The sequence below is a fragment of the Propithecus coquereli genome, unplaced genomic scaffold (genome assembly GCF_000956105.1).
Source record: "Propithecus coquereli isolate 6110/MARCELLA unplaced genomic scaffold, Pcoq_1.0 Scaffold1, whole genome shotgun sequence".
In the NCBI taxonomy this organism is placed as follows: Eukaryota; Metazoa; Chordata; class Mammalia; order Primates; family Indriidae; genus Propithecus; species Propithecus coquereli.
In genome coordinates this window covers 16,289,659-16,316,674 of record NW_012133857.1, presented here as the reverse complement: position 1 = coordinate 16,316,674, position 27,016 = coordinate 16,289,659, and the positions used below count along the sequence as shown (strand labels likewise).

General features: G+C 48.9%; 2 protein-coding genes across 3 annotated transcripts in view; one reads left to right on the top strand and one right to left on the bottom strand.

Moving 5' to 3' along the window:
• IL17RB (interleukin 17 receptor B) overlaps positions 1–12,459 on the bottom strand; it is a 17,360-nt gene extending 4,901 nt beyond the window's left edge. The window contains exons 1-10 of the mRNA XM_012640531.1: positions 12,389–12,459; positions 10,291–10,315; positions 9,421–9,561; positions 7,761–7,888; positions 7,192–7,318; positions 4,984–5,031; positions 3,611–3,754; positions 3,164–3,237; positions 2,040–2,139; positions 507–605 (exon numbers count right to left, since the gene is read on the bottom strand). Of these exons, the coding sequence (XP_012495985.1) occupies positions 507–605; positions 2,040–2,139; positions 3,164–3,237; positions 3,611–3,754; positions 4,984–5,031; positions 7,192–7,318; positions 7,761–7,888; positions 9,421–9,561; positions 10,291–10,315; positions 12,389–12,448 (946 nt within the window). The 5' untranslated portion in view covers positions 12,449–12,459. The remainder of the gene's footprint in view (positions 1–506; positions 606–2,039; positions 2,140–3,163; positions 3,238–3,610; positions 3,755–4,983; positions 5,032–7,191; positions 7,319–7,760; positions 7,889–9,420; positions 9,562–10,290; positions 10,316–12,388) is intronic.
• Positions 12,460–12,868: 409 nt separating this feature from the next.
• The window catches only part of CHDH (choline dehydrogenase), a 25,228-nt gene continuing 11,080 nt past the window's right edge, over positions 12,869–27,016 (top strand). The window contains exon 1 of one of the 2 annotated variants that reach the window (XM_012638194.1): positions 12,869–12,929. The gene's annotated coding sequence lies outside the window, so the exon portion shown is untranslated. Of the gene's footprint in view, positions 12,930–14,198; positions 14,237–27,016 lie in introns of those variants that run through there. The other variant, XM_012638202.1, reaches the window with a different exon arrangement.

Genomic DNA, 27,016 nt, shown 5'->3' with positions numbered 1-27,016 from the left:
TTCTAATATTAATATATTTACTGAAAAAAATTCACTTATAAGTGGAGCCATGTGGTTTGAACCTGTGCTATTCAAGGGTTAACCGTATATGAATCCAAGAATGTTTTTCTTACACCTCAGAAAAGCTATTTTTAAAAATTAGGAACTAGCATAGAGTACCTGTCACAGGTAAAGTGCAATTTGTTACCATTCCTCTTTTGCCCATTTCAGTACTTACAGTTACCTCAATGGTAAAAATAAAACAGGTGACAGTCACCAGATCTGGAAGTCCTGACTGTGCTTTAACCTGGCAGATGTAATCCAGTCATTATCCTGTCAGTCTGTAGGAACACCGAAAGGCATTAAATAAATGCTGTCTAACTTTGGGAAATGCCAGCATGTGATTGCCTCTAGAGGAACCTCCTTGAACAAAATTTATCTGCTACAGGTGGCTTGGCAACAGGAAAAAAAATTTTTTTTAATGTTATTTCCTCATTAGGATATTTTTAAAAAATTACAGCGCTTACCATGCCTCCACATTACATAGATCCCGGCCACCAGCACCCACGTGACCACCAGCAGAGACAGGAGGAGGAGAGGCAGCCAGCCTCCTAACACGCTGCTGTCTGGAGAAAACAAAGCTCACTCACCTTTGGCAAAACAAAACCATGTTTATCTCCTGTTTGAAAACTAAGATTTTTTACTCTATACTTTGTAGAAGTTTAGATCGCTTTAAAACCAAGGGTCAGAAGATCTTTTGAGAGTCTGCTAATCTGTTTTTCCATTAGATTCTCAAAAGGGATGTGGGACCCAGGAGATTAAGAACAGTTTTCTACAAGCTCTTTGGCCTCTCACTCCTTACCTGCACAGGCATTTTCACTGTAGTAACCAGAGTACACATTTGGTTTTTTGTTCTTTGAGGAATCAGTATTATTCTGGGATTCTGGGTGTAGTTACTTACTTACATAGTATGTGTAGATGGCTTTTTTTTTTTTTTTTTTTTGAGACAGCGTCTTGCTCTGTCTCCTGGGCTAGAGTGCAGTGGCGTCATCATAGCTCAGTGCAACCTCAAAGTCCTGGGCTCAAGTGATTCTCCTGCCTTAGCCTTTAAAGTAGCTGAGACTACAGGCATACACCACCATGCTCAACTAATTTTTCTATTTTTTATAGAGACAGGGTCTCACTCTTGCTCAGGTTGGTCTTGAACTCCTGGCCTCCAACCTTGGCCTCCCAAAGTACTAGGATTACAGGTGTGAGCCACCATGCTCAGTCTAGATGGCATTTTTAAAAGCTGTTTTGTTAGACTGATACATGTTGGGGATAATGCCAGCCCCTCACAGGAACATCGAGGCTCAGGTAAATTCAGGCACAAAGTGCCCAAGCATCCATGAGGCCCTGTGCCTACGCAGAAGTCGGGATTGTTAGGCACCTGGGTTGTCTTCATTTGGCTGAGATTCTAAGAATGACACCTTCTAACTTTTGACCCCATCCCTGGGCTAGTTCTGGCAACATTTTATTTGTCCATCTGTAATGAAAGAACTAACTGACACTTCTCTAAATCTAGGGAGACATTTTGCAGAACACGTTGCTCTCAGGCACCAGTAAGGTGTGTCTTTGGTGCCAGTATTCCTGATTTGTTTATTCAAATGTTGGCTGTGTGACCGCATCAAGTCACAGTAACAGCTCAGCCTGGGCCGCCGAGACTGTGTATTCCCTGTACACCCAGCCATTTTGTGCCATTGACCTTTTTCAGCAGATCCTTGTGACACTTAGAACATCCATTTTATGCTGTTTATTTTTTTCCTTTCTTCGGTGTATCCTGCTTCATAAAGGGTTGTGAGTGGTTTTACAAATAAACCCTTTGTTCTTACTCTGTCGTAGGCTCTCTGGGACGGCATTGGTGGCTTTCTTTGCATCCCAGTTCAGCATACATAGGCAGGGACCCCTCACACTCCCCATGTGCACATGCCCTGCCACATACTGAGTGGGCGGCAGTGAAAATTGGGGCCTTTATGTCCTGAACTGCTTTGATCATCCTATGAAAACAATGGAGCACTTACTTGTATCCAGAGGGAAGGGAACACCTGTTCGTGGGCAAAGCACAACAGTTCCTTTGTGTCGGATGCAGTCGTTGCCACAAGTAGAGAAATATGGAATCAACTGAGGAAAAACGAGAGACAGAAAGTTCACAATATGCTTCAGAGCAAAATCTCAACATTATTCCTACTTCACCAAACCTTCTCTTCCCTTTTTTCTGGTTTCAGCCCTACATCTAGCATTGTCATGGGCATTTTTTCCTTGGTCACACATCTGTAACAAAGTCCTAAAATCCAAACCAGTGACCTGAGACTGAAACACCTAAGACCCCCAAGTTCTGAACCTAAACTCTGTACATGTAACTAACATGCTGGGTTCCTTATCTGAAAGGGCTAGGTCACATCTTAACACACAATATTTCCTCTAGACAAAGAGAGCAGTAGTGCTCTTAATGACTTCAGTCGGTGCTTTACAACAGGCAGGTCCCCTAGGACTAGGAAATTCTGTGGTTCCCTAGAAAAGGGGTGTAGTCGTAATGTGCTTGCCCCTGCCAGCATATCTGGGCATTTCATGTTCCAGAGAATGAGGAATAAAAGCTCCTTATTCTCCTGGGTGTGGCTGTGTCCCGTTGGACCCTCCATGTCCCCACTTTATAAACGCAGAGTTGAAAGAGACCTGAGGGCATCTATGGGTCCAACTTCCTGTTTTCTGCCTTGGTCAGCGGAGGCCCTGAGAGGACAGGCAGTCCCTCTCCAAAGTTCATGCACTCATGTGGAACCCAGACCTTCCAATTTCAAATCCTTTGCAACTTCATTTTGCTGCTAAAACTGAGGCTTGGGGAAGTAAGATGGTACTCCCATCCCTGAGTGTTTGTGACAGAAATGGAAAGAAAAGCATTTTGGAAAGTGAGCAGCCACTAATACAGGCAAAAGGACCCCCACTGCGAGGTCAGCTTCTTGGCCTCAGCACCATGGAGACTGCAGAGGAGGAGCCTCCATTTACATCACTAAACTCGAGTCTGCTGGCAGGAGTGTGTTTGGGAGGAGAGAAGGAACTCATCCTTAAGAGGACTCATCGAAAGCAATTATGGGGGAACAGTCAGTCTTCTAGTATCCCTCCCCTCCCCAAAGCACCTATTAAACTTTACCTGGACCACGGCACCTTCGCTTTCCCCAGTCACCGGAATCACTACAGAAGTTCGCGATACTTTGTTCTGGTGCAGATAAGTGAGACAGTCAAGAATTAAGTCATGAGTGAGCAGATCAAAGACCACCAGTGAAAGAGCCTTGCTTTTCAAACTGACTTTCAGTTCATTAGATTATGTTTGAACAAGGATTCATTTCATACTTCTGAAACTCCTACTTTTTTTGGTTTTAGATTCACAGTGACATATCCCAGGATACCCACAGAGACTTGTTTTTATTTGTTGAATTAACCGAAATGGCCCAGCACATTTGGACAATAGACAGTCGTGTGCTGTCTCCAAAGAGAGGCTGTTCAGGAATCCTAAAGTGTCCTCATTTTCCATCAACAAGCTAAGGAAAGCTGGAGGTTGATGATGGGGGTGACATTAAGGGAATGAAGGGAAAGAGTACCTCCAACACGTTGGAAAACCCAATGACGGTGTTATTCAGGATAAGAGCCATGTATCTATTTCCAAGAGGACTGGTTGTAAAATTCACTTCTACTGTCTTCTCATTCTTCTTACAAGCGGTGATGTTTGGATCCCACAGACTTCCTGTGAGTTGAGAGAGAATCGTGTGGATGAACCTGCTACCTCCTGCCTCATTAAAATTCCCCAAAGGGCTTTGCAAAAACAAATCTAAGTTCTCAGGCACACATCTAAGAGACAGGGACACCACTACACAGCGAACTTTTTATCATTGCTCCCAGAGTCCCAAAGTATCTGCTATCCAAGAGAAGTATAGGGATCCGGCTTCGCTGCTCTGCTGAAAATAGCTTCCCTGGGCTGGGGGTGGTAGGAGGCTCTGACTGGGTTCTTAACCTCTGCTTTGAGATAAGGGCTGGCAGTGGGCGGGGGTGGGAGGGATGTCAGTGTTTTCTCCTTCCCAGGATGGGGAGAAGGAGCCACACGTTAGGAGACATGCCTAAGATTACAGAGCAAGTGACTTCAGGATCAGGAATATGACCACTAGAACACTCTGTGTTCCAGGAACCTCATCTATCAGACAATTCTGCCAGTTTTACTGGGTGCAAAGAAAGAAGGAAATGGCTCAAAGCTTAGAGGATACCCTGAGAGATCGACTCTGTCAGAAAAAGTCTATTGTCACATTGATGTGACTTGCAAATACGGATTAGATTGATTTCCAGGAACATGACATATAACAGCATGAATTATCTTCCCCACCTGGGAGACCATTTCGGGCCCTGGCTCAGAACTATCTTTAGGAGTTCAAGGCCCTCCGACCTCCTCACACCCCGGTGTTCACACTCCTACAGATCACTCTGGGGGAAGGCGAGAAAGGAAGCTCGGTGCTCCGAATCTGCCTTCTCACCAGGACAGCACATGCAGCTCAGTCTGACAGCGTACACAGGGAGGCCTTGTGGGGTGAAGAGTGCCTAAAAGTTTGGAAACAATCCCCCCAAATGCCACACCCTCATTTAGCGTCCTAACATTACCCAGAAATTTACACAAACCCTTGGAAATTAGGCATTAGCAACTGATTATTCTAAAGGCGCTTATTGCAAACTTAAAGGGGAAGGGATTGGGTTCTAATAATCTAGCATGTGAAAGGTGATCACCCTTGAGGACACAGGATAAGGGCATGCTTCTAGGTCATTCCTTTAGCTAACACTCCCACTTGAATGTTTGCGAATCCAAACAGAAGGTTCTCAAGGTCCCCGTAGCCACAGGTTGGCAGTGCTGGTGTCTGGGCAGGTGAAAGGGCTTACAGGACTCCAAGCCATCACGCAGGGCCTTCAGCTGCAAATGCTGTATTTACTTACCTGCCTCGATGCACTTTTTTTTATATTTCATTGTGTGGTCTAGGCAGCCTGGAAATATGAAAGTTTTTACATTTTAGAAAAGGTATCTCTGTTCCACCCTCTTGCCAACAAGTACACACACACAGGCATACCACACCTGTAACGAATTGCCAAAACATTCCAGATATAAGATGGCAAATTTAAATGGGACACTAACATTTTATTGTTAAACCAAAGATATCTCCCCATGACCAGAGTCTAATTTAAATATCTGTGGCCAGGCACGGTGGCTCACACCTGTAATCCTAGCACTCTGGGAGGCCGAGGTGGGCAGATTGTTTGAGCTCAGGAGTTCAAAACCAGCCTGAGCAAGAGCGAGACCCCGTCTCTACTAAAAATGGAAAGAAATTAATTGGACAACTAAAAATACATAGAAAAAAAAATTAGCTGGACATAGTGGTGCATGCCTGTAGTCCCAGCTACTCGGGAGGCTGAGGCAGAAGGATTGCTTGAGCCCAGGAGTTTGAGGTTGCTGTGAGCTAGGATGACGGCACGGCACTCTAGCCCAGGCAACACAGTGAGACTCTGTCTCAAAAAAAAAAAAAACACCGTATCTGTGGCCGGGCGTCATGGCTCATGCCTGTAATCCTAGCACTCTGGGAGGCCGATGGGGGAGGATCACTCAAGGTTAGGAGTTCAAGACCAGCCTGAGCAAGAGTGAGCCCCCGTCTCTACTAAAAATAGAAAGAAATTGGCTGGACAACTAAAAATATATAGAAAAAAATAGCCTGGCATGGTGGTGCATGCCTGTAGTCCCAGCTACTCAGGAGGCTGAGGCAGGAGGATCGCTTGAGCCCAGGAGTTTGAGGTTGCTGTGAGCTAGGCTGATGCCATGGCACTCTGGCCCGGGCAACAGAGTGAGACTCTGTCTCAAAAAACAAACCGTATCTGTGATCCCCAAGAGAAGACTCTTTAGAAATATTGGGTAGTATTTGTAGATACTGCCTCTTCCAAGACATGAAACTTAATCTACCCCCGGACCTCCACCCTAGGGTGGGGTAGACTTACTGACTTGTTTCCAAAACCTAGAGTTGAGAAATCTACGTAGAGTAGATTTACATGAGAACCTAGCAGGCACCACCTTAACCAAGGTGAACCTCAGCAGTGATGTCATGTGGATGCCACGCCCCAGAGGAGACTGAGGAGACACAAGGGACTGAACGTAATGGAACAGAAAGAGGACATTAATGAAAAAGCAGGTGAAATCCAAATAAAGTCTGGAGTTTAGCTAATAGAAATGTATTAATGTTGGTTTCTTAGTTTTGACAAACGTACCATGGCGACATAAGATGTTAACAATAGGAGAATCTGGGTGACAGGTATATGGAAACTCTTTTTATTAGCTTTGCAACTTTTCTGTAATGTAACTTATTCCAAAATAAAGAAGTTTATTTAAAAACAAAATGAGGTTTTGTCTCATCAAGAAAGCTGGAAACTGCTGTGTAGTAAATGGTACGGCACCAAAAACACCCTGGACCACGATCTCAGAGGCCAACAACAAACTGGAAATTACCCCATTGGCTTTGACGGCTCACCTGAGACAGACGACAGCACTGGGGCACAGAGCAGGTGACCCAGCCCAGATGGGCCCCTCGTACACATGAACCTGCCTCTTCCCCACCACGGCCTGGCATTCCACTGAGTACCACCCTGCCCCTCATAGACAGCCCAGGGACAAGCCTACTGGAGTCTGCAGATCCTCAGAGGCCTGGCCACACGCAGCCCACTAGAAAGCCAAGACTGGAACGAACAAACGTTTTGCATCAATGACATAAAAAGCAGCTAAAGTGCATTGGTCAAGAAAGACCAGAGTTTGAATGTCAGCTTCAGTTTTACTGTGTGTATAACCCAGGGCAAGTCACTTAACCTCTCAATTTCTTCATGGGGCTGTCCCAACCTCAGGGTTGTTGGGAGGCTTGAGTGAAATGTCACATGTCAAGTACTCAGCACCGTCCCTGACACACAGGAAGGGGCTTTTTCCTACATTTCACCTGACCTAATCCTCTCTGCTGTGTGAGTGAGGTGTGGTTATACCATGTCCATATTATAGGTGAGGAAACACTTGGCCAGGCCAAAGGCCTAATCCACAGTCCCCAGGCTTCTGCTCCAAACCACATACCCCAAAGCAGGCAAGGCAAGACAGAACAGTAGAAGAATGAGGAAGTTTACCTGCTGAGGTGAAATTCACAGACAAGGAAGGGCCATCTTCATTCATATTTGCATTGGGGATGTTATGGGCCCCAATGAAATAGCGTGTGTTCGGCTCCACAGGAAAGCCTAGGTAGGAAAACGTCCACTGAAAGGCAAAGCAAGGAGCCCTGAGTTCCCGACACACCGTGCAATGCAGAAACAGTACCTCTGTGTGTTGCCCTGTTCATTATAATTTCATTCCTTTTCTGCAGAAATGTATGTCTCTAGCCAGTGTCTGCGTAGGGAATGGGCACCACCCAGTTCGCCAGTGTAAGTCACAGAATCAGAGAAGTGTAAAATTTTACAGTCAGGATATAACTTATCTGGCTCCCTTCACTTTGCTGATAGGGAAATTGAGGACTAGAGATGCTGACTTGCCCAAAGGACAGAGTAGACAAGTGGCCAGAAATGGGATTTGAACCCAGGCATCCTGCCCCAAGCTCTGAGCTGAGTCATAGCTGCTCACCAGCCTGTTTGTGCAGCATGTCATCCATGTTCCCCAAAGGGCCCAGCTTGCCGCAGTTAGCCAAGTACCTAAAAGTGCTTACTTTGCCGCCAGAGGGTCTGGTCTGACTCTCGAAGGCCTTTGTGTAATTGCACCTCACACAGCTGTAGGACTGGAATTTGCCTTTGCCCATCACGCAGATCTTGGTGGCCTTCAACAAGCGGATGCTGGCTGCCGAGATAGGCAAGAGGGCAGTTGTTTATTTAGCACTTACTGTGTGGCTGACGTGATGCTAGATATTTTGCTAGCATGCTTTCCTTTACGCCTCAGCTCCTATTCACAACAGCACTAAAAGGTAGGAACAATTCTGCCCAGTTTACAGATGGAGTGAGTGAGGCGTGGGGAGTTGCAGGGAGCTTTCCTTAAACTTAACAAAGCTCAGCAGCAGCAGATCTGAATTCAAAGACCAAAGGCCAAGCACCCCTCTTCTCAGAGGTCAGCCTGGGTTTTGTAGGATGCCTGCAAAGGTGACTGTAGCTCTGCATTATTCTGGGTCTATTAAGAAGAACAGGCCTGCCTCAGAGAACCCACAAAGACCCTCCGAGGGAGTAATCACCACACCATGCCTGATCTGACTGCACCTTTGTCCTTGCTGATTCTTTTCTCTGGAAAGCCCTTTCTTCCCATTCTCTTCCTCCAAGTCTTACTTCTTTAAACCCCGTCTAACTCATGCACCATAGCCTATGACAATAGCCAAAAAAGAGTTCCCTCTGGTGCCAGGTAAGGGGCCAAAGCCTTATTGCCTCATCTCACTTAATGTAGTCTCACCAGGGGCCCTCTCCTGGGCCACCCTGCCCCATCCCACTCAGATGGAGCACAGCTCCCTTCTGGGATTCCCCTGACATTGCCTGTGTCTGCCTCCCCCTCTCCCCTGAAAGCCCTGCTGGGTAGAGACCGCAGCCAACTCATCTCTCTGTGCCTGGCATTCATGGATTCTTGAATGGATAGACTTTACCTGAATTTAGCAGATGGAAACCACAAATGTGGGCATTAGGATCCCAAGATTAGCTCATCAAAGGAACTTCACTTGCCTTGCAATGTAATCTTGGGGAAATGCCAAGAGTTTCATGATGTCATTTAGGAAGTGGAGAAGTCACCTATCTAAGCCATGCTTTTCCTAAACTAGGGGGAATCATCTCTGCCTTACCCTATCTTCTTCCACGAAGTATAACATACAGAAAGCACACAGATCGTTAAGTGTACCACTTGCATTTGCACACTCATGTGACCAGTACACAGGTCAAGAAACACCCCAGGAGCATCCCTCATGCTTCCTTTGTCATGCCTACCCCAAGAGTAACCACTACCCTGACTTCTAACCACTAGATTAGTTTTGCAGCACTTTCTGTAAATGGAATCAGCATGTACGACTGTAGGCATGCACACAGATATAAATGTACGAATTCTTTTGAATCTGGCTTCTCACGTTTGTGACATTCATGCATATTGTGTGTAGTTACAGAGCATTCACTCTCACTGCTATAATGGAATCCTTTGGTGATTCCATTCTGCTGTTGGGCCTTTCAGTCCTTTCCAATTTGGGGCTGTTATGAATAATGCTGCTATGAACAGCCTCGGATGTGCCTTTTGGTGAATGTATTTATTTCCATTGGGAATGCTCAGGAGTGGAATTAATGGGTCATATAGTCTGCACATTTCTGGTTTAGTAGAGACTTAACGCCTTATATTTGGGGCACACTTACCATCTGCCCGGAGTATCCAGCTTATATTCATCAAAATTGAATAGTCCTCCATTGCAACACTGGTTTTAACAGGTTCCACTTGGAGATCCCTCAAGTCTCCTGGGGTCAGACTGTGTGGGCTCTCCCACTCTTGAGATGGCCCTGGGAAAAGGCAAGACTTCCCGTGACACTCCTTTTCCCAGCCCCATCTGATGCCATCTCCTCTCAGTGACCCACCCTGGTCCATCCCCATTCACAAGGCGTCACTTCCTGCTAAGGTAGGCCAAGTGTTTCTTGGTGCTGGCTGTTTTACAGTCGAGGTGATGTTGACCTAAGAGAAATACTCTCAATCTCCTGGTGCCAACCTACAGAGCACTTGGGACCACTCTAGATACCTGTGTATGTAAGGATATATATATATATAGTGTATTTAACGTGTTTATTAGGGACAGCCCTGGACTCCAGCCAGCTGGCCCGCACAACCCCCATGTTCCCATTGCCTAGGCTTTGCTGGTGCCATCTCTCCTCCAGCTCACCCTCCTTGCCCACATTTCTTGGGCAGAAGCCCACCCATTCTTCAAATGCTACCATCTCAAACACCCACTCTTCTATGAAACGTTAGCTTTCTGGTCCCAACTATAAGTGATCTCCCTCTGCAGAGCGGCAGGCATCACTTTCTGCCTTGCATGGCAAGTCCTACCCTGCTGTGCCAGCCCATCTGAAACACCTCTTTATTCTCCCAGAACAGACAGAGACTTCATCTGCATCAGCTAACAAAGCAATGGTTCACCCTGTGCCTGGTCTCCGATGTCCTAAATGTATAGGCCCCCTTAAAATTACAACTATGCTTCCAAAGCAAAGCCCACAATACCCATTCCCTAATGCGCTTACCGTTTTCAGAGCCACACTGAACAGTCTGCAGGAGAGAAAGAGACCAAGTGTCATGTGGAAGCCAGCAAACCACAAGCCTTCCTCTGCTGAATTAGACAACACGCCATCTTGTCCCTTAAATGCATAAACAAGTGACCAAATTTCACAGAAAAGATAAACTGGTTCCACATCACAGCTTCATTGTAGGCTATGATGGCCCATGGATTCGCCATCAGTGTACCTGGATCCTTAAGCCAGCCCACACACTTGAAGACCAGGGGTGGGTCTCCACCTGTTCTCTGTCAGCCTTCCCTGCCACAAGCAGGGGATGACTCTGGACCATCACGAAGTCCCTTCACACTCTAATGTTTGTAGGTTTTCAGGATGGTCTGGAGTATTTATTGAGTTTCCCCAGATTAAGGAGTAGCTATGCTAAGAAGTTGAAAGGAAGAAAGCTATGAATGCAGTCCATGGTACCTTCCCCAGGTTCTTTAAAATATTCCCCTTCTGTTTTTTTAGAGACAAGGTCTCACTCTGTTGCCCAGGCTAGAATGCAGTGGCACAATCATATCTCACTGTAACCTAGAAGTCCTGGGATCAAGCCATCCTTCTGCTTCAGCCTCCCTAGTAGCTGGGACTATAGGTGTGCACCACCATGACTGGCTAATTTTTAAATTCGTTGTAGAGACAAGGTCCCCCTATGTTGCCCAGGCTGCTTTTGAACCCCTGGCTTCAAGCAATCCTCCCTCTTCAGCCTCCCAAAGTGCTGGAACTACAGGTGTGAACCACTGTGCTAGGCCAAAATATTCCCCTTGCTAATACAAAAAGGCTCACCTATGCTATTATTTAGAAAACCACAGCAACTTTGATTTCATCATGTTATCTTTTTAAAAGAACTTTAAAAAAAATAAATCTGGATTATCAGTGTCTAAGAAAATTTGGTACTAAACCCTTTGAAGTTAACTGCTCATGTCTTTCTATAAGAAAAAATAATTTGTACTTTGGTTATGGAGTAAAATACTGAACCTAAAATATTTAACTTGTAGGCAGCAGCAAGTTCCAATGACAAGACTGTGTGGTAAGTCCACCAGCTCTGGACGCTGATCCCTCTAAGTGTCCACATTTCCAAACATCTTGTAAAACAGAAGGCAAGACTTCTGTTTGAGTAATTTGGGTTTAGGCAAAATCATCAATCGCTCCTCTGTCTTTTTAAAAATGAACTCTAAAGGATAAATCAGACTTTTTAGAAAAAGAAATAAGCCACCATACTGGGAGCTGAGTTCTTGTCAAAGGGCTGGTGAGACAAGTTTTAGGAAGAAGCCAAGCAGCAGTCTAAACGTTACAGAGTTCAAACTGTTGGCCTTACACAGCAGTTACAGCAAAGGGATGAATTCTTCCTCTGGTGGAAACAGCCAAGGGGGCCTGGAACTTGAGACAGAGGGCAAGGATAGGCGCTGAGGACAGCAGGCAACAATGAATGGGGTTTGTCTTTCCCTAACCATCAACAAGTCACCGCCATGCTGTTATGCTATAGGCAGAGGGCAGGGATATAATCACGAATGCTATTTTGGGGATGAGCTTTTTCCTCCTCAGTGATCAGAAGATTCCCTCAATCATTCAAGGCGCTGGGGAAGAAAGGAAACTTGCCTTCATGAAAGAACAAGGCAGACAACATGACAAAAAAAGGCGGGTGCTAATGGAGAAGCAGTTCTTGTGCCCCAACAGGTGGGCAGACCCCTAAGAATAATGAGCATCTAGTAAGCGCCAGGCTCTTTGCTGCTGTGTTGCAGACCCTCAGTTCCTCAGGAGACCCTGGTGAGTTAGGTACCACCCTTCGTTTTTCCGATGAGGACACGGAGGTTTGGTGAGCATAAATGACAGGATCAAGAGTACGGGGTCCCCACGCCCCGACTCAAGCAGCCTGACGCCGATGCCCGCCAGGCTGGGGACAGCTGCACTGAGGGAGCTCTGAGGCTCATCGAGGCTGCCCCACAGGGTGCAGATACCCTGTCCAGCCGGCGGTCCACGGTTTTGGAGAAGCGCCGGCTGGCGGGTAAGACACCGTCAGGGTCCGGCTCCAGGGACCGAAACAGGGGAAGGCGTGCGGGCGGGGGCTTACCGGCTCTCGGGGCATAGCGCTCCTGCACAGCGCCACCAGGCTCAACAGCAGAAGCGACATCGCCAGGGCAGCGCGCGGGACCCGGGCCAGCTGCCCGCTGCGCTCTTATTCCCGCGCCCGGGGCCGCCCCCTCCCGGCTCCGCCTCCCGCAGCGCCGCCCGAGCCCCGCCGCCCGCTCCGAGGGTGGGGCAGGTCGCAGAGCCCTCGCCTGCGGGGCTCCGAGGGATGGGCGGGGTCCGAGCCGAGCTCCAGCAGCCGCGGCGCGCACCGGGCCCCGCGCACACGTGCGTGCAGTGAGCCAGGCGTCCCTTGCGCACCACGCCGTCGGGCCGCGCGACCCGGTCCCCGCCCCGGAGCGGACCCGGTCAGAGCGGCTCCGAGCGGCCGGCTGACCCCTTCCGGACGCGGAGAGCGCGCCGGGCGCCCGCGCAGCCAGTTAAAGTGCCTCGGGGCAGGGGCAGGGCCAGGGCCACCCTCCCCCGCCCTCCCGCTCCTGCTCGGCGGCAGCCGACTGTCCCGGCCCTCGGCCGCGCTGCGGCGGGTGAGTAGTGGGGGCCGCCCCGCACGGAGCTCCGGGAGGCCTGGGGCGGAGGTTGGTGGTCGGGAGACTGGGGCCCCTTCACGCAACCGCCGAGTCTGGGAAACAAAAGGGGCGGGACGCGCGTGAGCGAAGCCTCCTGGACTTATTTGGGGGAGCTAGTTCTTCGAAGAACTAAGTTACACGTTATTTATTGGCGATAGAAATCCCCACTCCCCAGGTTTCCTGGTAAATGTGTATTTCCACGGAATCAGGATTGACAGCAACACCTGGGTCTCTCCGGCGGCGGGAGCCTTCCGCACTGTTGGAGCTGCGGTTCTCAGGTGTCACTGTGCCGGGATCCCTCGGCGCTGTCTAAAGTGAGATTGCCACCCGACCTTGGGCCGGGAGCCGCATTTAACAGCCCCCTCCCCTGTAATTCTGGGGTGGCCCAGGCACCATCCTCTGAGACACAGTGGTTTGGGAGGTTAACATAACAGAGATCAGCTGGGTTAACAGTAAAGTCACAGAGCCTAGAACGCCACTGCTTCAGCCCCTTCCGTTTGCAAAGGACCAGGACCAGGCTGGGGTGACCAACTGAGAGTCACTTAAACTTGTAGGCTGAATTAGCTCCATGCTACCGATGAGAAGACAGAGGCCTAGAGAGAGATATGAACTTATGGATGGGTTAGTTGTCAGCTGGTGAGAGGTTGTACTGAGTCAAGCAACTGCTTTTGCTGGGGCCCCACTGTGTGCCCGGCCTGGTCCACCTGCCAGGTTTGTGTTCTGGCCTGCGTGTAGTGGGGCCCAGTCCCCAGCCTCAGGGTCAGCTGGGGTCTCTGGCATGCCTGTATGTGGGGTTGTAGGTGACATTTCCAGACAATTGGTCTGATTCCTGACCAAGGAGGATCCCTCAGGTGAAGCTGTGTACTCACCCCTGCCTGGGGCCGGGCCACCCTGTCCGAGTTGCTTTGGGCCCTGTGGTCCCTGAGAGCATTTCCAGCTCTAACAGTCATCTTCCTGTTCGGCAAACACTTACTGGGGTGCAAAGGTGAAAGACACCTGGGTGCTGGCTGATGGATGCCCTTGGACTGAGGAGGAGTGCAGTGAGAAGTATATTCAAGGACACAGGTGCCCGCCCTGCTGTGGAAGTGCAGATGGGTTAGCGAACTTTGTCCCACAGTAGCAGTAGTGAACCACGGCAGGGGCTTAGGTAGTGGTCACTTTTCAGTTTTAGAAAGGACACCAGGGTGGCTGTGCAGGGTGGGTAGGAGCCAGCCCCTCTGAGACCAGCAAGTGGGCAGTTGTTCACCAACACGCGTTCACTCACAGTGAGTATCCGAGTCCCTGCTGTGGAGAGCTGGCGCCATTAAGATGCAAGGGCTCCAGGACACCAGGGATGCAGAGGTTAGGCCTGCAGACAGGGTTTGTGAGCCAGACATTCCCAGGCGGGGGTGCGGAGGAGGATAGGGCCCTGGGGGAGGAGAGCTTCCCGAAGGGAAGGGAGGACTGGGAGCCGCTGCAGCAGGAAAACCTGGGAGTAAGGAAGGGCAAAGGGACCAGGGGTTCTGGCCTGAGGGGAACCAATGGCATCACGGTGGCCTTGGCAAGAATAGGTGGGACGGGCATGGGAGGAAATAGGAGTGGCACGGGAGGTGGTTTTGTTAAGAAGCTGGTGGGCAGAGGAGGAAGCACGAGGAGACGGTGGCGTGGGGGCAGCTGAGCCTGTGGGGAGGAGGAGTGGAAGGAGGGGTACCTGGGCAGGGGGTGCCAGACAGAGACCCACAACACAGCCTGAGTGGGTTTTGCGCCGTCCTGGGTCCAGAGATGACACTTCCCTGGCCCCCTGGGCTTTAGAGGTGGGGGTGCTCCCCAGGCCAGCTCTGCAGAGGGGCTGTGGAGTGTGGGGTGTGAGGATGCACCTGGTGTTTCACCTGGCTCAGAAGGCCATGCCCCAAGTGTTTCCCCAGGAAAGGTCCTTGGTGATTAGATTGCAGCCTCCAAGCTGGCCTGCTGGAAGGGACATGACTAAGCCTGACAACTTTGTGGCTTTATAAACTGGAGGCAGGGCACTGCAGGTCAGAGGTCTCAGCTTCCTCTCTCTCCCTGACCTCTGGCAAGTCTCTGTTGTTCTCAGAGCCTCGGGGTCCTTTTCATGTAAACTGGCGCGGGTGAGGCAGGATGGTAGTGATGAGGTGATTAGAGTCTAGGAGAGAAGCAACCTTTGGAGATTTTCTGACCTTCTCCCTTCAGTCATAAATTCTTCTAGGTTTGGGTTTCTGAAGGAGCCACCTGACACAGTGTGGCTTCATGTCCAGGGCTTAGTAGTCGCTGGTCAAATGTTTGGGTGAGTAAGTAAACAGTGCATTCCTTCCTCCGAGGCTGGCGCCTAGGCCTGCGCACCAGAGAGAGCTGGTTTGAGCTTCCTCCTTTTTCCCCACAGGCAGGGTGAAGGTCAGGGCCTCTGTTGGAGCCTGGACGACCACTCTGGTAGCCCTGGCCTCGCACGGGCTCCGTGCAGCGTGGGGCCGAGACACCTGGCTCCCCCACCGCCCGCCCTGCACCTCGCTCGCCCTCAGCTGGCCTTGAGCGAGGCTCTGGGACTCCTGGGGCTTCAGCGTCCCCACGCGTAACCCGGTGCTGATGCCAGCCCTGCCTCCCTAGCAGGCCGGTTAGGAGGCTCAGATGAGACAGGAGATAGGAAAGAAAGTTGAAGGATTGAAAAGTGCTGTGTAAATTCAGGGGGAGGAGAGGCAAGACAATAAAAAAACCTAATATGTCTGTGTTCTGCGGAGGGACATTCCCTTGGACCCAAGAGTAATGACAGGCCCGAGATTCTGTCACTGGTACTCAGAACTTTGTCTCTCTGCCTGATCCATCCTAGAGGGAGCAAGGCCATCAGGGTTGTTGACATATCCTGCAGGTCCAGCCTCCACCCACACAGGTGGAATTTTCCACTTGGTTCTTTTGCAAATATTAATCAAGGTCCTGGCTGGTCAACAGTGGATTCATTGTCTTGTGAAGAGTGAGCTGTTTCTGGCAAATCCTGGCCACCTCCCAGGGCCCTCTGCGGCTAGCCCGAGCTGGGAGAGGAGCCACTGGGAGCACTCCCGTCCTCCGTGCTCTCCCACGCCCTGTGTTCTGCTCCTGCTTGGCAGGTTGGGCTTAGCAGGGCTGACTTTAATGCCTGCTCTGAGCCAGAGACCTGAAGCCACATCAAGGGCTTGCCCACCACCATCCCAACAGGGCCACAAACCACAAACATTTTTTCTGCTCCAAGGGAGGGGCTGGCCCAGGAAAGCCCGCAGACTCAGGCCTCGGTGTTAACATGGCGTTAATACCACTCTTGCTGGTTCCTAGGATGAGACCCCATGAAGTCGCGGGTCATGTGTCCTGTTCATGGCTGTACTCCCGTGGCTGGTCCCCTGGGTACTTGTATTGATTTTCACATCTGTTGTTATCACATTAGGGCTTCAGGAAAGTGCAGAAGAGGAGGCAGGTACTGTTGTTCTGTTAAAGCCCCATCTGTAAATGGGGGTGATGGAGGGGACCTCGCAGGGCTATAGGGAGGATCACCCGAGATTTCAGGGGGAAAGCGGTTAGCACCGTGTTGGGTACACACAGCAGGGTCGGCGATATGTTTTTGATCAATGATACTTGACTTAATCTGTTATTAGTGATATTATTATTGGTGTAACATCACACTTTCTGGAGGAGGAAACAAGCTGTGCGAGTGAGAGAGAGAGAGAGAAAGAGAAACGCAGGCCATGCTGTGAACTTGATAAAATCACCATGTGCTTTTAGCTTTGTGCTTTTAATTCTTTGAAGTGTTTTTAGCTCTTATTTCCTTTTGCCCTAATAAAAAAACTGGTGAAATGGGTGGCTCTGTCCCAATTACATAGTTGAGGAAACTGAGGCCCAGAGATGTTGAGCTGTGAGAGGTGGCTGAGCTGAGATTGCAGCATGAGGATCCTGACCACCAGCAACTTTCCCTTCTCTTTTAAAGCAGCGCAACTTGAGCATGGAGCTCCAGTGCATAAAATAGATACAGGTGATGTTCCATGGTAGTGTGCGTTTATTTTATAAGTTTATATGTATGATTTTTTTTGCTTGTTTTTTGCATATCATAGTGAGAACAGCAATACCATTTTCAGGAGCCGGGGGTGCTAGTTGGTATCTTCCACTAACCCAAATTCCTGATTTATTTCTGCACCGTAGTTTAATGATAATTCCCAGTTGATACAAAGAAGCAGTCAGTTTTTAAGCAGCTCAGCTTGCAATCTTGGGACCCTCTGCAATTAACCGCATGCAGACGTTTGTAAGGGAAATAGTAGTGGGCATGTGTGTGAAAGCTGGCTGTCTAAGCACAGCTCGTGAAGGTGCCTTGACCAGAACGGGCACTCAGCACACGTGCTGGGCCTTGCTCGCACTTGCTGAAGGTGGCCCTGCTTGTGCTGGCGTGGAAGTGTGTTAAGTGAGCATGGATTTAATAATCAAACAGCTTGTAGCGCTGCTACTCTCTTGCCCATGACTTGTTTATGGCAAGTATTCGAGCTAGCACAGCAAACCGTTAGAAGGGACGCTTTCGAGGCCTCCGGCTGGTCACCTGAGCTGATGGGTTTGGGGTCTCCAGGGGTCAGTGTCTGGTCCATAACAGTGCTTCCCAAACTCTCTGCGGGGAAGGCCCAGGTGAGTGTTTGTTTTTTAAAATTTTGAACTTTCATAGGCCAAATTTTAAAATACCACGAAAATTAGTAGTTATAATAAAAGCAAAGATATATGAAATATTAGCCCATTATCTTCTTATTAGACTCAGCAGACATAAGGTCACCGCGTCAAATTGCTATAAAAGTTTCTCAACTCTGACTTTTGATTCTGTGCTTATCTTTCGCAGACAATCACAATAGCGTGTGGGCCGGTGCTGGTGGCAGAGTGCATTGTACCCTGTCACTTCTGGGTATGGGGTGGGTGTGTTTTAACTGAGATTTTAAAAACTGCTTAAAAGTGCACTTGAAAGAGGAAGCTGACAACAAGTTTCTGTGGAATGGTTCAAAGTCCCCCGCCCCAGACCTCGCCGTCTGCCTGAATGTTCTCCTGCCCTCTTTCTTTATCTCATTCCTCCAGTGAGGTATTTGAGATTTCAAATAACAACTTCAGAAATCCTTTTTTTTTTTTTTTTTTTTTTTTGAGACAGTCTCACTTCCCCGGAGGGACCCTGGTAGTTGAAACACACTAAGCCTAGCTCACAGCAACCTCAAACTCCTGAGCTCAAGCAATCCTTCTGCCTCAGCCTCCCGAGTAGCTGGGACTACAGGTATGCGCCACCATGCCCGGCTAATTTTTTCTATATATTTTTAGTTGTCTGATTAATTTCTTTCTATTTTTAGTAGAGACGGAGTCTCGCTCTTGCTCAGGCTGGTTTCGAACTCCTGAGCTCGAACAATCCGCCCGCCTTGGCCTCCCAGAGTGCTAGGATTACAGGCGTGAACCACCGCGCCTGGCCAGAAATCCTTTTTATTAAGGAAAATTTGAAACACATACAAAATTTGCCAAAAGAGATTATTGAGATGGGAACTCTGTGTTCCCATCATGTGACTTCGACAGTGTCACCTTGTGGATGATCCTATTTTATCTGCGCCCCCCCCCCCCAATCCCTGGGGTGATTTTTAACCAAATCCCAAATGTCATATTTTTTCTGTCAATTTTTCAGTATGTATTTTTGAAAGAGTGTGTTAATTTTTTTGTTTTTAATATAATTTATTTCATTATAAGTTTATATAATTTTTTTTTTACTTTTCCTACACTTTTTATTATTATTTTTATTGATATGTAGTAGATGTATATATTTCCAGGATACATGTGATCATTTGTTACATTCATATACTAGGCAATGATCAAATCAGGGTAATTGGAATATCTATCACCTTAAATATTTATTTTTCTTTATGCTAGGAACATTCAAATCATTCTTTTCTAGCTATTTTGAAATGTGTCATAGATTAATGTTGATTATAGTCACTACTGATCTAGCGAACACTAGGTCTCATTTCTTCCATCGAATTGTATTTCGTGCCCATTCATCAACCTCTCCTGATCCCCACCCCGCTTTCCTGGCCTCTGGTAACCATCAGTCTACTCTCTGTTTTCATGAGATTCACTTTTTCTTTTTTTGGTTCCCACATGTGGGTGAGAACATGCAATATTTGTCTTTCTGTGCTTGTTTCACTTAACGCAATGGCCTCCAGTTCCATTTTTTATGGCTGACTAATATTCACTGTGTGCACGCACCACGCTTTCTTTATCCGTTCAGCCTTTGCTGGGCACTTAGCTCAGTTCCGTGTCTTGGCTATTGTGAAGGGTGCTGCAGTAAGCGTGGGCGTGCCGACGTCTCTTCGGTATATTAATTTCTTTTCTTTTGAATATGTGCCCAGCAGTGGGATAGCTGGATGATACGGTAGTTCTATTTTTAGCTTTTTGAGGAACATACAGCTTTCCATAGTGGCTGTACTAATTTACATTCCTACCAGCGGTGTACGAGGGTTCCTGGAAGGGCGCGTTTAAACAGCCTAACCACGGGACCATTTTCACATCTGACACACAGTGATTTGGTAACATTCTCAAATGTCCGCTCAGTGTTCAAATCCCCAGGGTCCGAGGAGGAGCGCGTCGTGTCCTCTCCTGATCTGCAGGCTTCCCTGCGTTACTGCTGAAGAACCGTGTGGGGCTTGCCTCCGCCTGGGTTCTGTTGATGGTGCACCTTTGCGTGGCCCTCTGACCTCTGCCTTTCCTGCGAATCGGTACATGGATCTAGAAGTGTGATCAGACTCAGATTTGAACTTTTTGGCGGGGATATTTCGTCGGCGGTGTTGCCTTCTCCCACTCAGGCCCCTGCTTTGCCTAGAGGGAAGAGTCCGTTTGCAGTTGTCCCCTGTGTGTGAAGTCACTTTGGTGAGGCCCAAGCTGACCCTCACCTGGATCTTTCCTACTTCGCTGGTCTGTGTTCCCCTCCTCTGAGGCCGTCTGGCTGCTGGCCTGCTGTGGGTGGCATGGGGAGGGGCAGTAGTAGCAGGGACACTGCTGGGTCGCTGTGGAGAGGGTCCCCGTGGGAGATGACGGGGCCTGGTCCTGCTAGCATCCATGGGGTGGGCAAAATTGGGCAGATTCTGCAGTGCCAGCCCCACCCTTCCAAGAGAAGTTACTGCCCCTCTGCCTCAGTTTCCATGTCTGTCTGCCTCTTCTCCCAAAGTGGACAGTGTATTTTTAGATACCCGCCACAAACACGCATTTATTGAGCGCCTGCTCTGTGAGTGAACGTGTGTGGTGGGAAGGCAGCTGGGTGCGTGGGCTCTGCTGGGTGGCAGATTGGTAACTTGTGGTCACCGGGACGCCAGCCTTCTTGTGGCCCCTGAGAGGAGAAGAGGGAGGCGGGAAGAGTGGCTCGTCTTCCTCTCTGCTGCATTACCGCATAAGTGCTAGGACACCAGGGTGTCTTGCCCCTGCGCCTGCCTCTGGTTTCGCTCAGACTTACCCACGCACAGCTCCAGCCGGTGTCCCCACTTTCACCTGAGGCCTTCCGTGCTGTGGAGCCCACTTACCCAGGCACAGTACAGCCAGAATGTAGGGAGCTCGAGTCTAGAGGGGTCCCCCTTCCTCAGGGGCCGGCTGCAGGCACTCCCGCCCCTCACCTCCCAGTGCTTGACTCTGGGAGAGGGACCTGAGGGATTTGAGTCCTCCAGGAGCAACCTCTGTCGCACCCTGTCTCCTAAACGCACCTTAAGTGCATACACCACCTGCTCAGATTGGAGCCACACACATACCTGTGGGGGAAAGAAATGGCAGGTGACCCCCAGGAGCTGTCCCTGAGGAGCCATCCCTATGGGTCAAGTCCCCTGCCCCTGCCCATGTGTTAGGACTCTAGGTCCCCCCCACCTTGCTCCCTGCTTTTGGTTTTAGAAAAGGTGGGGCCAGCTAGAGGGTGGGGTGTGCCTATGAGGGCAGATGTCTGGAACGGGAAGCACAAGGTCCCACAGGCTGACGAGGTGCCCTGGGGGCAGCAGAGGGGAAGTGGCAGAGCAGATGCACTTCTGAGGAGCCACAAGCATCAGAGGTGCTTGCAGAGGCCAGTGCCCACGTGTTACCAGCAGGAAACCCCTGCCCCGGGTCACACGGTGACTCCCAGCAGAGCTTTGATGCATGTCAGACTTCAGGGCTCCCACCTTGGGGTTTTCTTGGTGGCCTGTGGTATGTCCTGACCAGCCTCGGCCCTGCTGTGGCCTGGCCGTACCCCCTCAACCGCTTGCGTCACCAGGAGGGCCCAGAGGCCACGTGGGCTCTGCCCAAGCAGCAGGGACTGAGCAGCCAGGGCACAGGGGGCCAGCGGGCATGGCCTCATCCACCCAGTCCAGGAGTCCTCTCCAAGGTAGCAAAATAATCAGCTATTTCAGGAGAGTGGAAGAAAATTTCCAATTCACTTGTTTATTGTGCATGATTATGTGGAAGATGAGATCCTAGGAAAAGAAATTTGACTTTTGAAGAAAACGTGCTAAAAAAAGTTTTAAAAAAACTTTTTAATTGAGGTAGAACAGACATGCAATAAGTGCATGTCACGTTGATTTTGATCTGTGTATATGCCCAGGTAACTACCACCAGCTCAGGATCCAGAACATTCCCCGTGCCCCTGCTGGGTGGTGCCTTCTGTGGGTCCTGGTGCATGTGTTTGAGCTCAGCATCCACATCTCCGACTGTCCAGCTAGGGTTTGCCGTGGGCCACGTGCGGCCCATTCCCTTCTTGTGTCTGCTTAGCCAGCATGGCAGAGTGCCATGGCAGGGGACAAGGCCGCAGAGCCCTCCACCAGGCCATGAGCCTTCCACAGCTCATCTCACTGCTGGTTTGTTGAGGTGCCAGTAAGTGGTACAGAGCAGTCCCAGGGTGGATGTGGCCAGTGGCAAGGAAGGCTTCCCAGAGGAAATGTGCCTGGTGGGGCCTGCAGGAAGGTGAGTGAGTGCAGTGAAAGGAGGCCGGGACCTCTTCTTGGAGGAGGGAACAGCACATGCAAAGGCCCTGGGGGAGGAAGGGCAGGTGGTCCATGCACCTGGAGCCCAGAGAGCTGTTCCTATTATTCTGACTCTGTTGGGTTCCATGGTTTAGTGGAGTTCTGTGGTCAGACAGAGGCAGCCACAGAGCAATGCTCTTCTTCTTGCCCAAAGCCCAGCCTAGAAGCTGGATAACCTCATGCGAGGTCTTGCACAAATTGTAGGTCAAAGCCATTACTGGAAGGCAAGGTGAGAAAAGGCAGGTGACCTGCCTTAAGTCCTCCATTTGAGAACGACCCCTGATGGACAAGGATGGCATGGCCCCTGCCACATTTTTTGCAGTTCTCTTGAAGGATTGTCATCACCACCCTGGCCCGTGGGCACAGTGACGGGTGTGAAGGTCAAGTGGGGGCCTAGAGCAGTGCTGGCCTCAGGGCACCGGAGCTCAGGGCTGAGAAGTACCTTTCTAGGCTTTGAAGCTTGTGAGTAGCTGAGCTTTGCGCTCGGGTGTCCCTGAGCCTTATCTAGGATGGCTGCGTGGGCTCCGTGATCATTTCTTAAGTGGGTTAACAGGGCTCTTTCACAAAGATGGCCCTACTTTTTAATGAGCAGTCCGCTGTTGGTGGACAGATTGTTAATGATTCTTTGCTGGTGTAAATAGCACAGGGATGGACCCCTTGTGCTTGATTTTCCAGTTGTGCGGAGCTTTCTTTTGGTTAGATTCCTAGAAGGGGGATTGCTGAGGCAAAGGGCTGTACCTTAAAATCCCAATGTGTCCATCACTTTCTGGAAAGGTTTATGTGCTCCCCAGCTGTGCCCGAAGCAGAATCATTGTTTATCATCGGCCTCGACTGGCCAGAGCTCCTGCAGGGCTGAGGTCTGGGGCATCACTGTGCACGCAGGGCCTGGCTGGGGTGCTCCATCCCTCTCCAGAGTTCTGCCTTGTCCTCCTGGGTGACCAGCAAAAGCCAGGACTTCAGTGGCCCGAAGAATCTGGCCCTGTGGGGCACAGTTCACAGCACCGGCCAAAAGCTATAAAGGAAACACACACACACACGCATGCGTGCACACCAAGAAGGAAGTGCTGTTAGGATCCCCTGGACAGGGTTCGTCAGCACTGCAGCCCTGCGGCTCTGCAGACAGAGTGTGTCTCAAGTACGGGCACTCCTGAATTTGTGGGTGAGTGTTTTTTATTCTGGTCACAATTGTTTTGCAACTTAACTCCACCAAAATTATAAAACTTGTGCAATTGGTCACGTGCTCAAAATTACATGGAAATCTGTCTTTTTTCATAAGACAGTCAGTGTTCTGGCCACAAAATTTAATGTACTTTTCAATATCAGTCTTCAACTACTGATTTGTGAATTTGAAATGAGAATTGTTAGTTGATGCACCAGCCTAACCGGTGAGGCATGGCAGCCCTGTACTTGACACTCACTTCCACCATCCCTGGTGTTGGGGGTGGGGGTCTTAATTGACCAAAGCCTTGCTTTTCGGACAGTGGTGCCACGGGGACAAAAGTCTCTTCTCCCTCATACAGGGGCGTTGGCAAAGCCACATCCTCATCTCCTGGCCAAAGCGCTGGACTGGGCCTGGCCAAGTTTGGTCCCAGGAAATGGGGCGGGTTGGGGGTACAGGCACCCAGAGTCAGAAGGAAGGCTTGGATGCCACCCACCAACTTCAGACCCCAGCCATGGTAGGGAGGACCCCCTCCCCTCACCTCATCACCGCCTCCCCCGCAAATGAACACACGTGCCTTCCTGTCTTTCTCGGGTCCCATTCCCACCCCACCCTCCATACTGCTAACACCAGGGAGCACCGACCTGCTTCCCTCTCAGTCCTGCCCCATGTCGGTCAGTCTGTCCACCCTCCCAGCCTGGGAGCCTGCAGGGGCATTGCATTAGGGTCTCAGGGATCCCTTAAGGAGTTCCCACTGGGTAGCGGCCCCTCCCTCTTTAGCCCTACTTCCCTGTCCCCCTGTTGGCATTGCACATGCTGAGTATGTGTGTCTAGGGCCCCTCCACCTTCTGCCGGGCCGGGAGCCTGAGTGACTTGTGTCTGCTGCCCCCCAAGGCCTGCCTTCCGAGGGCAGGGGCAGGCAGCCCCCAAGGAGCCCTGGTCTCAGGAACAGGGAAATACTGCTCTGAGGTGGAAGCCTCCCCCAGGCCCAGGCAGACAGCTGGGGAAGAAGGGGAAAGCCCACCCCACCCCTGGCCACGATATGGGGTGAGAGCTGGGGCCAAGGCTGGGACACATGTGCCCCAGAGAAGGCAGGTGAGAGTGGGCAAGGGCCCTGGGCTCGCCTCTCTCCTTTATTCAGCAAATCCTGGGCTTGGGATTCATGGGTGGCGGGAGAGGCACCTGAGGAAGTTTCCACTGGGCAGGTGTGAGGGGCAGACAGAAGTGCCCCAGTTTAGTCCCACCCCTGCCCAAGGGCCAGAGAGATCTATGCCTAGTTGAAGGCCAGACCCACATCTCTGAGAACAAGTAGGGTCCCCTCCATGCTGGGGTGCGGGGGTGGCAGGGAGAGGTGCTGGAGCAGAGCTGCGGTGGGAGGTGGGGTTGTGGAATGACTCGGGCCACCTCAGAAAGGTGGGGTCTGTCTGTATTCCTCCACGCCAGGCGAAGCTGCCTGTGTTGCCTCCTAATCTTGTCAGCTTTCATTATTATCGGTTATTTCAGACCATCAGTAAAACGACACAGCACACACCTGTGCCTGTCACCTAAATTAAGAAATAAAACATGACAGGTGTAAATGAAAACTTTAGGGTACACCACCTGGCTTGGAGGTAACTACTGTCCTCAGTTCTTTATACATCTCTCACGCACACGTTTGACTGACTTAACAATATCCAGAATTGATTGCACGTGGGGTTTTTTTTGGTGATATTTTTGGGGTAAAATATGTTTAACAAAGTTTATCATTTTGACCCTTTTTCAGTGTACAGTTCAGTGGCATTAAGCACATTCACAGTGTTGTGTGGCCATCACCACCACTATCCATTTCCAAACGTTTTTCATCCCCCCAAACCAAAGCTCTGTTCCCATTAAACAAGAACCCCTGGTCCCCCTCCCCAAAGCTCCTGGTAACCTCTAATCTACTTTCTGTTTCTGTGGATTTGCCTATTCTGTGTACCTCATGTAAGTGGAATCATGCAGTCTTTGTCCTTCGGTATATGGCTTATTTCACTTAGCATAATACTTTCAAGGATCATCTGTGTTTTAGCAGGCGTCAGAATTTCATTCTAAGGCTGCTGTTCAGTTTATCCTTTCATCTGTTGATAGACATTTGAGTTTCCACCTTTTTGCTATTGTGAATAATGCTGCTATAAACATAAGTGTAAAAGTATCTCTTTGAATCTCTGCTCTCAGTTCTTTGGGGTATATACCTAAGAGTGGAATCACTGGATCACGTGGTAATTCTCTGTTTAACTTTGAGGAACTGCCATCCTGTCTGTCTTCCACAGCAGCTGCAACGGTTTGCATTCCCACCAGCAACGTGCAGTGGTTCCAATTCCTCCATCTCCTCATCAACACTGGTTTTCCGTTTTGTTTTTGTTTTTACTATAGCCATCCTAATGGGTGTAAAGTGGTAACTCATTGTGGTTTTGCTTTATACTTCCCTAATGACTGGTGATGTTGAGCATCTTTTCATGTGTTTGTTGGCCATTTGTATATGTTCTTTGGAGAAATGTCTATTCAAGTCCTTTGCCCATTTTCTATTTGACTTGTTTGTTGTTGAGTTGTAGGAGTTCTTTGTATACCCTCTGGATATTAATCTCTTATCAAATATATGATTTGCAAATATTTTCTCCTATGGGTTGTCATTTCATGCTTGAGAGTGTCTGTCCTTTGATACACTAAAGCTTTTAATTTTGATGAAGTACAATTTGTCTATTTTATCTTTTGTTACCTATACTTTTGGTATTATATCCAAGAAAGCACCCCCAAATGTCACAAAGATTTTCTGGTATGTTTTCATCTAAGAGTTTTATAGTTTTAGTTCTTGCATTTAGGTCTTTCATCTATGTTACTTTTGTGTATGGCAGATGTAAGGGTCCAACTTCACCCCTTTGCATGTGAATATCCAGTTTTCTCAACACTGTTGAAAAGATTGTCTTTTCACCATTGAGTGGTCTGAGTACTCTTGTTGAAAACCAGTTGGCCACCTATTCAAGGGTTTATTTCTGGGTTCTTTATTTCACTGGTCTATTTGTCTGTCCTTATGTCACTACCATACTGTTTTAGTTACTGTAGCTTTGTAGAAAGTTTTGAAATCAGGAAGGATGCATCTTCCAATATTTTTCTTCTTTTTCAAAATTTTTGTGGTTATTTGCAAAAAACTCGGGATTTTGATAGGGATTGCATTGAATCCATGGGTTGCTTTGAGTAGTACTGGCATCTTAACAATATTAAGTCTTTCAATCCATGGATATGGGATGTCTTTCGATTTCTTTATGTCTTCTTTAATTTCAGCAACATTTTGTAGTTTTCTGTATACAGGTCTTTTAACTCCTTGGTTAAATTTATTCCTAAATGTTTATTCTTTTTGATGCTATTATAAATGGAATTGTTTCCTTAATTTCTTTTTCAGATTGTTCATTGTTAGTGAATAGAAATGCAACTAATTTTTGTGGGTTGATTTTGTATCCTGCAACTCTGCCGAATTTGTTTAATAGCTCTAACAATTTTAATTTTGGTTTTGGTATGGAATTTTTAGGGTTTTCTAACATATAAGGTCATGTCATCTGTGAACAGAAATAATTTACTCCTTTCTTTCCAATTTGGATGCCTTTTATTTCCTTTTCTTGCCTAATTTCTCTGGCTAGGATTTCCAGTGCTATGTTAAATAGAAATGTCAAGAGTAAGCATCCTTGTTTGTGTGTGTGTCTCATTCAGGCCATAACCTATAATTTTCTTTTTGCATTCTGACTATATTTTTAGGCTTCATCCATGTTGATATGAGATGCTATGTTTCCTTCATTTCTGCTGTTTTTTTTTTTTTTATTGAGACAGAGTCTTACTTTGTTGCCCAGGCTAGAGTGCCGTGGCGTCATCCTAGCTCACAGCAACCTCAA